Genomic DNA, 17607 nt, shown 5'->3' on the forward strand with positions numbered 1-17607 from the left:
AATAATTGTAACTGAGAAAAGTCCAGAGACTAATCAGAACTATGAAGGCTACTAGCATGACTAACCCCAGATCTCAATAAGACTGCTACAAATGATCTAAAATTGTATGGCATTGGAAGGTGAAGGTTTCATGATTCTGACAGCTTCATGTCTGTCCCTCTCTCAGAAATATTCCTAACTTTTCTAAATAGGAATAAACAACAGTCTTTTGATGAAAATCTTGAATGCAGTGGAGAGAGAGAGAGAGAGAAAAGGAGAGAGAAAGAAAAGGAAGCTTCAGAGGAAGAGAGGGAGAAGGAAAGGAAGGAAATAGAAAAAATAATAAGGAAAAAGTAAAAATATGGCAAAAGAGTCATTGTGGAATTTTTACAGCATTCTAGATCTACATTGTTCTAGATCTCATTTAAGCTTAGGACAAATTTTCTCCCTTATGAAATTGATTTAGTAATCCTTCCTCTCCTCTGTGCACTGGTGGAGAACACACTTAATAGGCACTTAGAAGAGCAGCAAATACTCTAAAGGAAATCCTAAGTGTAGTAAGTGTGGGCAAAGAATCATAATCTCAGAGTTGGAAGGGAATTCAGAGATTATTTAGGCACACCAGCACCTGAGCAGAAATCCCCTCTGCAACATCCCGATAAGTCATCATCTAGTCTGAGTTTTTCTCCAAACAGTACGTTCTACTTTGGGAATGTCTCAAGATATTCTCTCCAGGGCTTCTTAAACTTTTTCCACTTGTGACCCCTTCAGTGTTTCTTAAACTGTGCTAAAGTCTGACTCTCCCTAGTTCCCATTTCTGCTCTGTAGGACCAAGCAAAACAAATCTGCTGCCTCTGTGACACAAAAGTCCTTCAAATACTTAAAAATAGCTATCATGTACCCCAAAATCTATTCATCCTGGTTGCCCTCTTGTGTACCGGCTCCACCTTGTCAATATCCTTCCTAAAGCATAGCATTTAAAACTAAGCACAGTATTCCAAATGTGATTTACTGGGGCCCTTCTTCTGGTTATGATGCTTTTATTAATGCAGCCTAGATTATGTTAGAGGCAGAATTGGCCTTAAAGTCAGGGAGACCTGGTTCAAATCCTGCCTTTTGACATATACCAGCTAAATGTGAGACAAGTAAAACACTTTGGAATGTGACTCTGTGTAAGTCTCTTAACTTCTCAGTATTCCAGGCCACTCTCTCAGAGTACCATTTTCAGCACTGGTAGAAGGCCTTTACTCATTCAGAGTTTCCCATCAACAATCACAAGTCCCAACCGAAAAAAAAAATACCATTAGTTTAGTTTTGGGAGTTCCCATATCATACTCTTGATTTATATCGAGCTTACAGATCATGAAAACCTCTAGCTCTTTTTTCAGAAACTTCTCTCTCTACATATTTCCCCATCTTGAACTACTGATTTTTAAAAATACAAGTGAAGGACTTTTTAATTATCCCTGCTAAACTTTATTCATTAGATTCAGACCTTAAGGCAGACATAATCTATATTCTTCCTAAACATTTTTGTTAACTTGCCTTTTCTGTTACTTGTTCATTTTAATTGTTTCTTCAGCTATTTCATTTTTTTAAAAGAATGTTTATTTTTCCTGGATAGAGTAAAGTATTTATAATTCCCATAGAGAGAATAGTTGAAGTACAAAAGTAGTATATATTGAAATGGTACACCTATATGAAATGCAAGAGAAAAAAATGTTTACCACCTTGAGAGAGAGGCAGTATGGTATCATAGAAAGAGTATGAGATACAGAGCAGACTTAGGTATCCAACCTGTCTCTGACCCTTACTAATGTAGTATGGTCTGACAGATTGCCTCCTTTTTGATTAACCTTGTAAAAGTCCCTTTCTCTCCCCAGCCCTCAGTTTCCTCATATGTTAAATGAGGAGGTTGGGCTAGATGACCTCTGTGATCCATCCCAATTCTAACAATATGATCCTAAGTCAAAATTCTAAGAAAGGAACCTTTTATTTTCAAGTATAGGTATACCTCCACAAAACGTTGTCATAACCAATATTGATTCACAATACTTATAGATAATCCTCTAAGATTCTTTGATTTTATTGATGTGGATTCTCCCTCTTCAGGTGGATCCTAGCACCCCCAAGTATTAGTAAGCAGTTTTATAAGTTGCTGTGACTAAAAGATTACTTCTAATAATGGCCAATCTTCTAGTAATGAGCCTCTCCACATTTGGCTAGGATTATCTGTACATGATAGTACATCACTTGGCTTATGCTTAAAATCTTTCCAGTTTGGTTGTGCCTAACAGAGTTTGCAGTCCATTGACATTGCCTTTGTGAACTCAAGGCCACCTCCATTCTGTGATAAGACATTGGAGAGAGGGCTTTACAATAAAATGTTACTAAAACATTATAAGCAACCCCACTATAATGTTATTCAGCCTGATACATGAAACTCAGACTGGACAGCTGGTGATCTGAGCTAGCACTTGAACCCCCCATGGCATTAATTTCCATATAGAACTAACTGCCACCTCTATAACATTATTTTATCTAAACCCATGTTTCCACAGAATCAATTAATGATGTTACACAAAATCTTATTATATTGTATTTTATAAAAAGGAAAATTCTAAAAGGACCAGCTTGCCTTTGTTTGTTTGTTTTCATTTTCAGACCTTTGGTATAAGGAGGAACAGAATTGAATTCTTGATTTGGTAGATATTACTTTCTCTTTAATTAGCTTTGAGAAAACGTTAATTGCCTACATCTAGCTGCCAGTGTAGCTCACTGTGCATTGATGGACCCCTCAGGGAAGGAAGTACCTACCTTCCATCCAAAATAAGGAGAGCAGAGCAATGGTCTCACTATACAGACTTGTGAAAGCTCTGGCAAGAGAAACTCATCTCCTTCCTTGACTAGAAAGACAAGTAACATTAAAATAAGCTGCAGGCACATTGTAGAGTATTTAACAAGCCTAAGCCATGTTTATAGGATTGAATGAACTGTTTTCTTTTTCAGATGGCCAGCCAATAGTACCAGTATTTGACAAAACTCTGCAAGTGAAGCAGATGCATGTACTTGAATCATTGGACCTACTAATTACCAGAGCAGACAAAGGTAGTATTCCTTATTAATTCTTTATTATAGAAGAAAATGGAACAGCTCTTTTTCTAAGATTTAAATTAAAGCTAATACCTGCTGTCTAGGAACAGCATTTAGTACAGAGAGTACTGACCTAAAAGCCAAGTGTGATCTAAACATCAATTATTGGTGTAATTTTTGCTTCCTTCCTTCTTCCCTTCATTCTTTCTTTTTTTCTTTCCTTTCCCCCTCCCTCTTTTCCTTCTTTCCCTTCCTTCCCTTCTCCCTTCTTTCTTTCCTTCCTTTCCTTCCTTTCTCCCTTCCTTCCTTTTCTTCCTTCCTTTCTTTCTTTCCTTTCTTCCTTATTTCCTTCCCTCCTTCTCTTCTTTCCCCTTTTCTTTTCCTTCCTTCTTTCCCTCATTCCCTCTTTTCCTTGCTTACTTTCTCCATTTCCCTTCTTTCCTTTCCTTCACATCCCTTCCTTCCATAAGTCCTAGTGTTTTAGCTAAAGAAGCAGTACGTATTAAAATGGCATATCTATGTGAAATTCAAAGGAAGAAATTAAATTTCTTTACCTTTAAACTAACATCTCATACTGTATACCAAGATAAACTCAAAATGAATACATGATTTAGACATAAATGATGATGTCTTCAGCAAATTGGGGAACATGGAAAACATTACTTGTCAGATCTGTGAATAAAGGAAGCATTCATGACCAAATAAGAGATAGAAAAGATCATGGCAGGTAAAATGGATAATTTTGATTACATTAAATTAATATTTTTGCACAAACAAAACCAATTCACCCAAAATTAGAAGGAAAGCAGGAAACTAGGAAGAAAATTTTACAACAGGTTCTTTTGACAAAGGTCTCATTTCTCAAATATATAGGGAACTGAACCAATTTTATAAAAATAAAAGCCATTTCCCACTGGATAAAATAGTCAAAGGAATGTGAACAGGCAATTTTCAGATGAATAAATCAAAACTATCTATAATCAGATTAAAAATGCTCTAAATCACTGTTGATTAGACAAATGCAAATTAAAACAGTTCTGAGGTAATACCTCACACCCATCAAATTGGCTAATATGACAGAAAAGGAAAATGATAAATGCTGGAGGGAATGTGGAAAAATAGAGACACTAATGCACTGTTGCTAGAGTTGTAAACTGGTCCAGCCATTCTAGAGAACAATTTGAAACTATTCTCAAAGAGGTATAAAACTGCACAAATCCTTTGACCCAGCAGTACGGCTCCTGTATTGCTGAAAGATCAAAGAAAAAGGAAAAGACTCATATGTACAAAAATATTTATAGCAGGTGTTTTTGTAATGGCAAAGAATGTGAAAATGAGAGGATGCCCATTAACTGGGGAATGACTGAACAAATTGTGGTATATGACTGTGATAAAATACTATTGTGCTATAAGAAATGATGAAGGGGTTTTAGAAAAAACCTGTGAATGAACTGATGTGAAATAAAGTGAGCAGAACTAGGAGAACATTGTACACAGTGACAGCAATATTGCACTGATGATCAACTGTGAAAGACTTAGCTACTTTGATCAATACAGTAATCCAAGACAATTCCAAAGGATTTGTGATGAAAAATGCTATCCACCTCAAAAGAGAGAACTGATGAGCTCTGAATACAGATTGAAGCAAATTTTATTTCACTTTATTTTTCTTGCTTTTTTTTTCTTTTGCAGTATGGCTAATGTGGCAATATGTTTTCTGTGACTTTGTATATATAATGTGTATCATATTTCTTGCCTTCTCAATGGGTGGTAAAGGGGTAAGAGGAAGAGAGAGAATTCAAAACTGAAAATAAAAAATTTTAAGTAGAATAAAAAATAAACTTTGCCACCTTGAGAGGGAGGCAGTATGGTTCCATGGAAAGAGAACTAGATTCAGAGTGAGGACTTGGGTATGAATCCAGTCTCTGACAATGAATCCTTCTTTCTTTCCTCTCTTCCTTCTGCAAGACCAGGTTTTAGGTCCAAGGGAAGTAAGGGAGATAGAAAAAGAGAAAGACATAGTCCCTGCCTTCAAGGAGCCTATAATCAAATAAAAATAAATAATATCTACATAAGTAATTGCTATATTACCAATTAATCAAAAAACATTTATTATATACCTACTATATGCAGACATTATGCTATACAAAATGCCATGTGGTGCATACCATAAGAATGGTATAGACAAAAAGATATTGCTGTTCAGAGTAAGTAAAGATCATTTCTGACTGAACAGCCAGAAAGTGCTTGAATAGAAGGCTTAATCAATTTCTATACCTTTTTAGGAAGACTGGTGATTGAGGAAGCCTTCCTGAAAAGGTATTGAAATTGATTAAGTCTTCTATTCAAAGAAGACTGATTATGACTTTGATTCATGTAAGACTAAGGACTTCAAGCTAGGAGATTGTCATAATAGTATTTCTTAATAGTTTATAACACAACCCAGGCCTTTAGTGCTATATAAGGATTTCATTTCTGCAAGCAAAGGTAAAAGAGGCAATGTGATAACTGGCAGGGAGAAGATGTAATGGGTACCAGGTAGCACCAACAATCAGGACAACTGGGAGGAGAATTGAGGAGAAAGGGGGAACAAAAGTTAAGTCCTCCCAGGCATGGAGCAAGGCAGAGATGAAAAGCAGCCATCAGTCAAGACAACCCCAGAGCAAGAATTCTGGTAGGTAGATTCAGACATAAAGAGACTGGGGAGATGGATCTTAGTTGACCCCTAAAGTCTCTTCCAGCCCTAGCTTTATTAACATCCCAGCTGTTAGTGCCCTTCCCACCCCCCAAAAATTACCTTGTATTTTTTCAGTATATATTTATTTCTATACAGAATGTGAGCTCCTTAAAGGCAGAGATTCTTTATTTTTTTTCTTTGAATCTCAGGCACCTGACACATTGCCTGACACATAGTAGGTGTTTAATAGATTGATTGATTGCTTGTATGATCTTTAAGAGCCCCCTAGCTCTAAAACCTATGATCCTATAAAAAGAAAGCTGTTCCAACAGGAGGATATATCAGGAACAAAGGCATAGAGATAGAAAAGGGTGAATCATATATAGGGGATACTGAGTAGTTCATTTTTCCCAGAGTACATGTATAGAGTAATAATAGGAGATGTGGCTGGAAAGGTAAGTTGGGGACAGATTATAGAGGGCCATGAATGCCAGTTTAAAAAGTCTAAACTGAATTCATTCAGCAATGGAAAGCTACTTAAGTTGGGTTGTTTTTTTTGGTAATTACATTTTATTTTCCCTCCAGTTTCACCCACATACACACACTTAAAAAAAGAAAAAGAAAACCCTTGTAAAAATCTGTATAGTCAGGCAAAACAAATTCCCATATTGACCATATCCAAAAAACACGTGTGTCATTCTGTACCCTGAATCCATCACTTCTCTGTCAAGAGGTGAGTAGCATTTTTCATTATCAGTTCCTTAGAATCATGTTTCATTTATTTCAGTGCATTGTATACCTTATTATCCCACTAATCAACTTCCCTACTTTTTAACCAACACCAGATCATTTTGATGATTGCTGTTTTCCAGTAGATAGTTTGAAATCTGTTAGTGCTAGTCCTCCTTCCTTCTTTTTATTTTGCAGCATTTCCCTTGAGATTCTTTACCTTTTATTTCTCCAAATGAAATTAGTTTTTCTTTTTCTAGTTCTATAAGGTAATCCTTTGGTAGTTTAATTGATATGGCACTGAATAAATAAATCAGTTTAGGTAGGCTTTTCATTTTTATTATATTGATCCAACCTATATATGAACAATTAATATTTCTCTTTATTTCTATAAACAGTATTTTGTAGTTGTTTTCATATAGTTCCTTGTATCTCTGTAGATAGACTCCATGTACCTATTTTATACATTCTATCCTTATTTTACATGGAATTTCCCTATCTCTTCCTGTTTTTGTTTTAGCTTTTCACAATATACAGAAATGCTAATGATTTCTTTTATTTCCTGCAGCTTTGCTAGTTATTGTTTCAATTAATTTTTAGTTGACTCTTCTAGGGTTTTGCAAAAAGTAATAATTTTCTTTCTTCTTTCCTTATGGTTATTCCTTTAATTTCTTATTGCTATTATTACCATTTCTAGTATTATATCAGATAGTAATGGTGACAATGGTAAATCGTATATATCCAAAAACAAAAGCCAGTATTATAAGTATATATGTATATATGAGGATAAATTAAAGTCCTTTCCAAGAAGATCAAAGAGCTATTTAAGGTTAGTTAAGAAGGAAATTAGATGATACAAACTGCTCTCTCAACACTACAAGTGATATTTAAGAATAGCTACTGGATCTGGGAATAGATATGGCAATTGTTGCTTATCCTATAGACCTTCAAAAAGAATTGAAAGAAGAAATCAGAGAATTTATCAATTGACAAAGTGAATAACAATAGCAGAGAGAAGGAATGTATGTCCCAGAAGACTGGTTGACTAGGCAATCAATAGCAAGAACCATGAAGCAGCCATTCCTTCAAAGAACTGGCAGGACAGAAGCTAAGGACAATGACCGGTTCATTCTCTAGTATTTTCTCCAATGCTGGGCAAGTGATGTGGAAAAAGAAGAATCAATAGAACTTGGCAATTTATAAGACATTGGTAGTAGGCAAGATTCATGGGTGACTGAGCATTTATGCCCGGTGCCTAGAATAATACCATTAAAAGAAACAGGTACTGTTTTTAAATATTTAAGTGTAAATCTCGAGAAGCCAGTTGGAAACGCAGTCCTAGAACCTAGGAGAGAGACTGGAGCTAAGACTTGGGAGTCACCTGCAGTGAAAGGATAGTTGTAACTATGACCCAAGAGCAAGCATGTAGGAATAAAAAGAATAGAACTGAGGGCAGCACCTTGGAGAAATGCCGATACTTAGCAGGTAGGAGGAGAAAGAAGAACTAGAAAAACAATAGTCAGAAAAGTAGGGAGTGAATAAAGGAAGCCAGGAAAGAGGGCAAGAAGGAGAAGAGTAGGTGAACTTTCAGCATTGCGAAAATGTTTGGAAAAGTTATCTCTATCCAACTCCTACACTTCCTTACCACCTACTCTTTCCTCAACAACTTCCATAGTTCTCAATTTACTGAAACTGCTTTAATTTGCCTTTCTCATATTATTAGTGACTTAAAATACTTTTCCATATAGTTGTTGATCATTTGTACTACTTCTTTTGAAAACTGTTCTTGCTCACTGTCTAGCAGGACTGCTTCCTGCCTATTCCTCAGCAAGAATCATACCCTCCATTAAAAAGCACACTGCTGATTCTTTTGTTGTATGGAACAAAGAAATTAATATATATAAAATGCCTTGCAAATCTTAAAGGGTTTGTTAAATGTCTCATTTTTAATTAGTGTTATTGGCCTGTGAGCTCAAATTCAGTTCTTAGAAAGATAATACCTTTAGCACCTGGCTCATATGATTCATGTAAAGCTTAAGTGAAATAGTGTATGTAAGTCCCTTGGCAAACCTTGAAGCACTAAATAAATATCAATTATTATTTTTATTACTATTACCCAAGGATGTAGTTCATCTGAACTAGATAACATGAACAAGGACATTTCAATAAGGGTCTTTTTTATCTTAGCTATCAACTCTCTGTTAGTCAGATTTGCTCTGACCTTTCCAGTCCAAAGATGATTTTCCTTGACAAAGAAAACAGAAGGAAAATAAGAATTGAGCATCTGTATTTTCTTTCTGTATTTAGTTATCATCATCCCTTTGACCCAAAACAGCAAGCCTCTCCCTTCTTTGATCACCTCTTTCCTCAGCACAGCTAAAAGAAACCTTTTTGTTATCCTTATCTTTTCATGACAGCCTCAGGTTATTTAAGTTTTATACTCATAGGTTGCGGTTTGGGGTCCTAGGAACCCTGAAATGCCAGGGTACAGGGCAGGTCTGCCTCAAAAGAATTCTACCACTCCAGCCTTCTTTCAGTCAGAGTAGTGAGGTTTTATTATTTGGGCGGGTGAGATTCTAACAATCTGTGCAATTTAATGGGGGTAAGATTGGTACTTTTATACAGAAAAAGACTGTGGGAAGATCTGGATGGGATTAAGGTGTGGCAAGTAGCCTGGAGTGGTCCAGGGGCAACAGAGAAAGGGTCTATATGGGATTAAGGACTGACAAGTAAACTAATTAAGTAATCAAGGTGGGCTGGGGTAGGCCAGATACCTCAGGCAAATGCGGGGACTGAGTTCCTGAAATTTGTGGGAAAGTTCAAGGGCTTTTCCTTTTAGGGTTCCTGATCCCATGCCACTGTCACTTACACAGGACTGAGCTAGACTTTTGTGTTACTTGTCCTTGCTACTGTCTTCAGAAATCAAAGCTGGACAGTGAATTCCCTATGAAAACACATCCATCTCTTTTCAGAGTTCCCCTTTGTCTCCTTCAGAACTGTTTTCCTTTGTTATTTTAAGTTTTCACTTTTATAAGCACTTTTCCTCCTTGGACTGCCTATTGTAAAATTTAAATCTATGGGATCCTACTTATCCTTTCACTGACACCTTTGTATCTAGGGGACAGGTCTAGATTACTTCTGATTTCTCTCTATCACAAACTTTCAGATAAAGTTATGGTCACTTTCCCCCAAGGTTGCCATCATTTCTGCCCTAGCAGCTAGTTTCTTTCTGTTGGTAAAAATCACACATAAAATAGAATTTTCCCCTACTTCTTTGCTTTCTCCCTCATTTATTACCTTGCTCTCTTTAAGTCATTCTTCTTCCTTCTCCCCTTTCTGCTCAACTCTTCTTTTCTCTCTCTCCTATCCTTCACTTTCTTCTGCTCTTTCTTCTCCTCATGTTCTTCTTCTTAAACTGATTCTCTTCTTCCTCATGCCCTCCTTCATAGCAAAGCCTTGTTTTAGCTCTAGCCATTTTCATTCAGCCCAAGGTTTTCTCCTTCAGCTTATTCAGTCTTCCATTTTGAAGCTACATCCCCTCCATTGAATCCCTGTCCTTATTTGCAATTAAAAAGCCTTTGAAATCACCTGCACAATTGCTTTTCCTTCTCACTCATCTCAAGGCCTTCTCTCTTGCCTCTTTTCCCACACAACCTTTTTCCTTTAGAAGCTATAAATATAAATCTCTTAAAGAGATTGTGGATATTTCAGAGGAATCTATGGAAGAGAACTAAGGAAACAAATAGCTTAAGAAAATAAGAAAAAAAAAGAACTACTTGGTAGAGGAATGAGTCATTATGGTGCAGGAGGATGTCAGAGGAAGGTCAAATCATATGAAGAATCCATGAGATTTATTTAATTTGTATGGAAAGGAATCCACTGTACAGCATCCCCAGCAGATGGTCATTATAGGCTCTGCTTAAAGAGATGTGTTGCTGGGAACTCACTACCTCCTGAGGCAGTCCATTCTAGTTTTTGATATCTCTAATTCTTAAAAGGGGCATCACAGAACATATAGGTGGTGCAGTGGATAGACCACCAGCCCTGGAGTCAGGAGGACCTGAGTTCAAATCCAGCCTCAGACACTTGATACTTAGTAGCTGTGTGACCCTGCGCAAGTCACTTAACTCCATTGCCTAGCCAAAAAATAAAGGGGGGGGGGGCATCAGTGGCCATAGTGCTGGGCCTGGAGTCAAGAAGACTTCTCTTCCTGAGTTCAAATCCAGCCTCTAAGACTTGACCCTGAGCAAATCACCCTATTTGCCTCACTTTCTTCATCTGTAAAATGAGATGGAAAAGGAAATGCAAACTGCTACAGTATCTTTGCCAGGAAAGCCCCAAAAGGGGTCCGGAAGAGTCAGACACAATTGAAACAACTGAACAACAACAACAAATCTTAAGAAGCTTTTCCTTTTATCTAATTAAAATTTGACTGTTATTAGGTTTCACTCGTTTTTTGCCTGCTTCCAAGCAGAACAACTCTTATTTTTTTTTCCACGTGACAATTTTTCAAATAGTTGAAGTCAGCTGTCAGTTTTCCCTTAAACCTTCTCTTCTTCCCAGTTCCTTCAGCCAATCCCCGTAGGCATATTCTCCAGTCCCTTCCCTATATCTGGATTCATTCCAGTTTCTCAATGTCCTTTCTAAAATTGAAGGTAATATTCCAAAAATGATCCAGCTAGGCCAGAGAACTATCTGCAAATCACTTCTTTTTCTGGACATTAGATTTATATGACTGCAACCTAAAATTGAGTGAAGAGACAGGTGGCAGTGAATAAAAGGCCATATAGAAAGAAGGTAGCCTCAGAATAGAGCTAAGTCCAAGTCTGGCCCCTTGACACATGATGGCTGCGTGACCCTGGACAAGTCATGTAACCTTTTGGTGCCCAAAAGAGTTCTCTAAGACTAAAAAGTTGTAGAACAGTTGCTTCCCTGCATTAATTGAAGGAGTTTCCTCACTGATAGCTCCATACCCTATGAAATCCCAAGTGAGGACCAAAAAATACATAAATATTTAAATATAAATATATAAATATACGTGTGTATATTATATACATACATATATACTATGTATGTATGTGTATATCTGTGCATATTTATAATCTGCCTCCTTTGTTAAGGAATGTAAGACTCCAAGAAGTTAAATGAGTTTCTAATTATCTGCTCTTAAACAGGTATTTAGAAACCACTTATTTAAAATTCTGTTACCTAAATGGATAATATAGCCAAATAACATCTTATAGAATACTTTACATTTGTATGTTTGTGTATATTATATATGCATTTATTTATGTTTATATGTTAAATATATATTTACTTCTTCCAGCTGTCATGTCACTAAAACCCTTGGGCTATAAATGAAAACCAGTCTCCTCGTTTTATTTATAGTCACCTCATATAACTTGAATCCTCTTTGCCTTTAATGAAACTGAGGTTAAATTGGAAATTAATCATGATTTATAAAGAAAAAAAATAACTGCTTCCGTAGTGAAATTCAAAGATCACAATTCAATCTCTATTATGTCTCAGCACCTGTACTGCTTTAAATTTTCAATTAGGCAATTGAATTTAGAATTCCAAATAATAAAGGACATATTTTGTCCCTAGTATAGTTTAAGTTTTTTTGTTTTATGTGACTAATATGGAAATGTTTTACATAACTACACATGTATAACTTTTATCAAATTGCTTGCCTTCTGGAAGTGGGGAAAGAAGGGCAGGAGAGAATTTGGAACTCAAAATTGAAGAAAAAAACTAAAAATTAAAAATTGTTTTTACATGTAATTGGGAAAAAATAAAATATTTTTAAAATTTAAGAAGTTTTTTTTTTTTTTACCAAAATGGATACCTTTGAAATAGTTTTGCCTATGGGTATAGCTGAATTTTAATAGGTTGGTACCTCATGGGAAGTAGCTGCTCTCATCCTAAGATGTCTATTTCTTCATTACCATAGTCACCATAGAAGGCTATTATCTCATATTATCTATTATCCCCTATTGCCCAGAAAAGGATTTTCATACAGAAGATTAACATTGTTCTTTAAAAAATAGATCTGTGTCTCCTTGAGGGGGTAAGCAGTCTTGGTTGTTGAGTCAAAAAAGATGAAATCCCTGAAACAACGTAATGATATTCTTAAGAGATTTCCAAGTCTTTTGGATTCTGATTATCATCTAATAAAGAGCCTGGTGGTTGGCAAAATGACAAGAAAAGCACTTGATGAATTTTAGATGAGTTTTAGGTATGAAAAATGGGAAGAGACAAAACCAAATGTCATGACATAAGAGAAAGAGTACTGGACCTTTCAAAGAAAGCATCAAAAAGCCTGGGTTCCAGTCTGGACTGCCTCTTATTACCCGTTTGTTACCACTGTCTGTTAAGCAATGAGGACATTAGAGCTGTGGAAGCAGGAAGATGGCAGCTGTTGGTAATAGCCCTAACAAGAGCATCAGGCTTCTGTCATACTCTGAGATGACAGGGAGAGGCCAAGACTCTGGGTTAGTATTCCTAAAATGGCCCTTAGGCAGTGGTGGCAGCAAGCTAACCATATACAAAGGAGGGAGAACATGAGGGGCAGGAACAAGAGCTCTTTGTGGAAGAACTAGAACAGTATAGAGGGGTCTGGTTACCATTCTAGCTTTCTCATTGGGTTTGGATTTGCGTTGCTCAGGAAAAGTCTTGTGGCTTGGGCTATACCCAGCTGTGAGTTGGAGGTCTGACATGCAGATAACACTGCGCAGAAATGACTTTTATAAGGGCAGCTAGGTGGCGCAGTGGATAGAGCACCGGCCCTGAATTCAGGAGGACTTGAGTTCAAATCTGGCCTCAGACCAAACACTTGATACTTACTAGCTGTGTGACCCTGGGCAAGTCACTTAACCCCAATTGCCTAAAAACAAAAAAAAAAGAGAGAGAGAGAGAGAGAATACAGGGGCAGCTAGATGACATAGCAGTGCTGGGCCTGGAGTCAGGAATATCTTGACTTCAAATCTGGCTTCAGACACTTACTAACTGCATGATCCTGGGCAAGTCACTTAGTCACTTAACCTCTTTCTGCCTCAGTTTCCTCAACTGTAAAATGGGGATAATAGTAACACCTGTCTATAATAGTAATATTATAGTCATGATAATTTAATAATATGATAATATAATATAATTATATAGTATATCTGACTATATAGTATATTTATAGCATATAATATAATTATAATTGTATAATATGTAATAAAGTAATATAATAGTAATGATAATAGTAACACCTGTCTCCCAGGTGTTGTGAGGATCAAATGAGATGATATTTATAAAAGGCACTTAGTACAGTGTCTGGCACATGTAGGCACTAAATGCTTGTTCTCTTCCTCTTCCTCTCACTTGTAAAATGGGAATAATGATAATTGTCTTTTATAACTTTCATGGTTGTGATGAGGAACAAATGAGCCAACGTTGATATGTGAAAGTACTTTGAAAACTATAACATGCTATACAAATGTAAGGCATTATGATGAAGATGGTACTATTATGAATCATAAAAATTATAATACATGATATCATTGGTATAGATACTCCCCCCACCAACCCACATTGCAACCCCCTAACACCTTAGTAAGTAGTTTTTGTGAGTTTGTTGTGGCCATTCTTCTGGTGATGAGCCTCTCCAAATTTAAGTTAGTCCTAAGGCAATTGACCATCTGTGGATATTTCTAGTTGGTAGGACCTGCCACAGCTTTTAGTCAACTGGTATAGCCTTCAAGAATCCAGGGTTACCTGCATGCCACCATAATGTGATGGAGCAGGACTTTACTAGAGGAATTATAATAACTAGGTCAAATATATAATGGACATTGAAATCATGCTTACCCTTTCAGAGAAGAGGAAATTGGAATGAAACATGTAAATGCAAAAATTTTCATGAAGAAATTGTATATAAGTACTTATCCGAAAGAAATTATTTATATTAGAATGCAAGCCCCTTGCTGTGCAGCCAACCAATTAGAAGTTAAAGATGAAATGTTATTTGTTGTTGTCATACATTCATAGCCAATTTGAATTGCCCCATGGTTAAGTTAAAATTGGGGCTTAGAAATATAAAGGGAAATGCAAACCTCACTGAGGGTTCATTTCACTCAGTGGAAAATAACACATAAGAAGAAAGCTGAGGAACAAAAAAATCACGTATCCCAGGGATCCTGGTGCAGCACCAAATTGAAGGGGTTGATTAGGAAAAGTAGTTTTCCACTGATATCAGAGTCCTGCTGTCCACTGTCCCACTGTCCCTAGTCAAAGAGAGGAGTGTATAACACTGGATTTGAAATGAGAAAACTGAGGATTAATCCCTGTATTTCTGCTTACTATTTGTGTGACCTTGAGAAAGTTCTCTTCTGTAAAATAAAGGAAGTTTAATTCATCCTGGAGGAACCAAAAAAAAATCAAAAATTTCAAGGGAAATTATGTAAAAAAAGCAGAAAGGAACAGGGCCTAGCAGTGCCAGATCTCAAACTGCAAAGCAGTAAACATCAAAATTATTTTATACTGCTTAAGAAGTAGAGAGATAAACCAATGGAAAAGATTAGGTACATAATATAGAGCAGCATACAAACATTTTCTTAGAGTTTTATAAACACAAAGACCCCCAACAACCAGGGCAAGGACTCACTATTCAAAAAAAGCTGCTGAGAAAACCAGAGAACACTGGTAGAAATTAGGTGTATACCAACATCTCACACCATATACCACAAATAAGCTCCAAATGGATTTGTGACTCAGACACAGAGGGTGACATCATAAACAAATTAGAGAATGAAGGAAGAAATTATCTTTCAGCTCTACAAATAGGGAAACAGTTCATCATTAGACAAGGGATAGAGAAGGATCACAGAAAATAAAATTGACAGTTTTGATTATATAAAATTAAAGTTTTTCCACACACACACACACAAAAAAAATTCATGCAGTTGAAGTTAGAAGGGAAGAAGGTAACTGGGGGGGGGGGGGGGGGGAATCTTTGCAGGAAGTTTCTCTGATAAGGACCTCATTTCCACGATATATTAGGAACTGATTCAAAATTATGAAAATAAGTTGTTAAGTAGTCGAAGGATACGAATAGCCAATTTTCTAAGAAAGAAATCTAAGCTATCTCTAGCCATATTACATTGTTCCAGACTACTAATAATTAGAGAAATGCAAATTAAAGCAATTCTGATCATCTACCTTACATCCATCAGATTGGCAAAGTTTAACAAAAAAGAAGAATGATGAAAATGTTGACAGGACTATGGGAAAATAAGCATATTGATGTACTGCTAGTAGAACTTTGAAAATGGTCCAGCCATTCTGGAAAGCAATTTAAAACTATGCCAAAAAGTCACTGAACTGTGCATACCCTTTTACCCCATGATATCATTACTAGGCCTACATCTCAAAGAAAGAGCAACAGGGCTCATATATAAATATATTTATAGCTGCTTTTTTTTCTAGTGGCAAAGAACTGAAAATTAAGGGTCTACTCATCAATTGGGGAATGGCAAAGTAAAGTATAGTATATGAATGGTATATGAATATAGAACACTGCAAACAATAATGAAAGGAACAGTTTCAGAGAAACCTGAGAAGGCTTGTATGAACTGATGGAGAGTGAAGTGAGCAGAACCAAGACAACAGTAACATTGTAAAGACAAACAGCTTTGAAAGACTCAAGAATTCTGATCAAGACAATGATCAACCTTGATTACAGAGGACCAGTGATGAAACATGCTACCCACATCCTAACAGAGATTTTAGACTCAAGGTGCAGAATGAGATATTTTTGGATATGGGAATTTTTTTTTGCTTGACTATTCTTATTTGTTACAATAGTTTTTGTTTTCCTCTTTTTTTAAAAGATTGGGAAAGTTAGAAGGGAGAGAGAAAATAGATTTTTGTTAATTGAAAAAAATAAGTTAGTGGGGCAGCTAGGTGGCGCAGTGGATAGAGCACCAGCCCTGGAGTCAGGAGGACCTGAGTTCAAATATGATCTCAGACACGTAACACTTAGTAGCTGTGTGACTCTGGGTAAGTCACTTAACCCCAATTGCCTCACCAAAAAAAAGTTACTATTTTAAAATAAAGGGATTTATACAAGATCTCTGAGGTCCCTTCTAGCTCCAAATCTTATGATACCATGAAAAACAGAAAAGGTAAAGAAACAGTTTTGTGTGTAGAAGACATTGGTTTATTCTAGAAAATTATTTATTTAATTTATTTATTTAATCTAGATTTGATTTATTCAGGAAAATAGAGTTTAGCACTCTAATATAACATTATCTCACTGACCATTGTCTCTTCTTACCTTAGTTTCCTTATCTATAAACTAGGGATAATATTAATCTCTGTGTCTGTGTCTGTGTCTGTGTGTGTGTGTGTGTGTGTATACACACACACACATATATATATGTCTTCCATCATTTGTGAAATATTAGAAAAAATAACATTGGAGATCATTAAGACTAAGTTAAAATTGTTAGTATTTCTTTGGACGAAGCCATAGGTGTTTTCTAAGTACAAAGTTTTTTTTTTAAAAAAAATAAGCAAGTACAGTTAACAATAATAATAATAATAATAATGATGATGCTAGCTGGCATATTTATATGTTGTACATTAAAGTTTGCAAAGCACTTTACAAAAACCATCTCATTTGAAAACCAAAACAACTCTATGCAGGTATTGTCACCATTTTTCAGATGAGGAAACCAGTTCAAAGCACTTTCAGTGACCCTGGTCATACAGTTAATGTATCAGAGGCAAGATTTGAAAACAATTCCTTCTGACTTCAAGCCTAGCACTTTTACCATCTGTGCCTCAGTGTGATGTGTTAGAAGTATAATGTGATAGTTGAAAGTATGTTCTCAGTTATTCAGTACCTACAGCTAAGTACCATCAGTGTACACTTGGGTTCAAAAAATCAGTTCCATTGAAGTAGGGGATGAAGGAAAGCAGCAAGATGGCAGTTGGTGTGAAAAATACTTTTCACCTACTTATCATCTACATCATTAACAGAAGTATAATGTCCAAAACATAGGAGGTGTCAGTCTTACTGTCCTGTGTCTGGGTCGTAACACATCTGTTAAGTGCCTACCATGTACAAGGCACAGTCATAG

The 17607-nt window shown here is 36.2% G+C and overlaps 1 protein-coding gene across 1 annotated transcript in view; it reads left to right on the forward strand.

The window, feature by feature from the left end:
• LOC114046880 (GTPase-activating Rap/Ran-GAP domain-like protein 3) overlaps positions 1 to 17607 on the forward strand; it is a 196900-nt gene that overhangs the window by 107246 nt on the left and 72047 nt on the right. The window contains exon 18 of the mRNA XM_027867466.1: positions 2989 to 3087. Coding sequence (XP_027723267.1) covers positions 2989 to 3087 — 99 coding nt within the window. The remainder of the gene's footprint in view (positions 1 to 2988; positions 3088 to 17607) is intronic.

The sequence above is a fragment of the Vombatus ursinus genome, unplaced genomic scaffold (genome assembly GCF_900497805.2).
Source record: "Vombatus ursinus unplaced genomic scaffold, bare-nosed wombat genome assembly UNPS02014786.1, whole genome shotgun sequence".
Classification (NCBI taxonomy): domain Eukaryota; kingdom Metazoa; phylum Chordata; class Mammalia; order Diprotodontia; family Vombatidae; genus Vombatus; species Vombatus ursinus.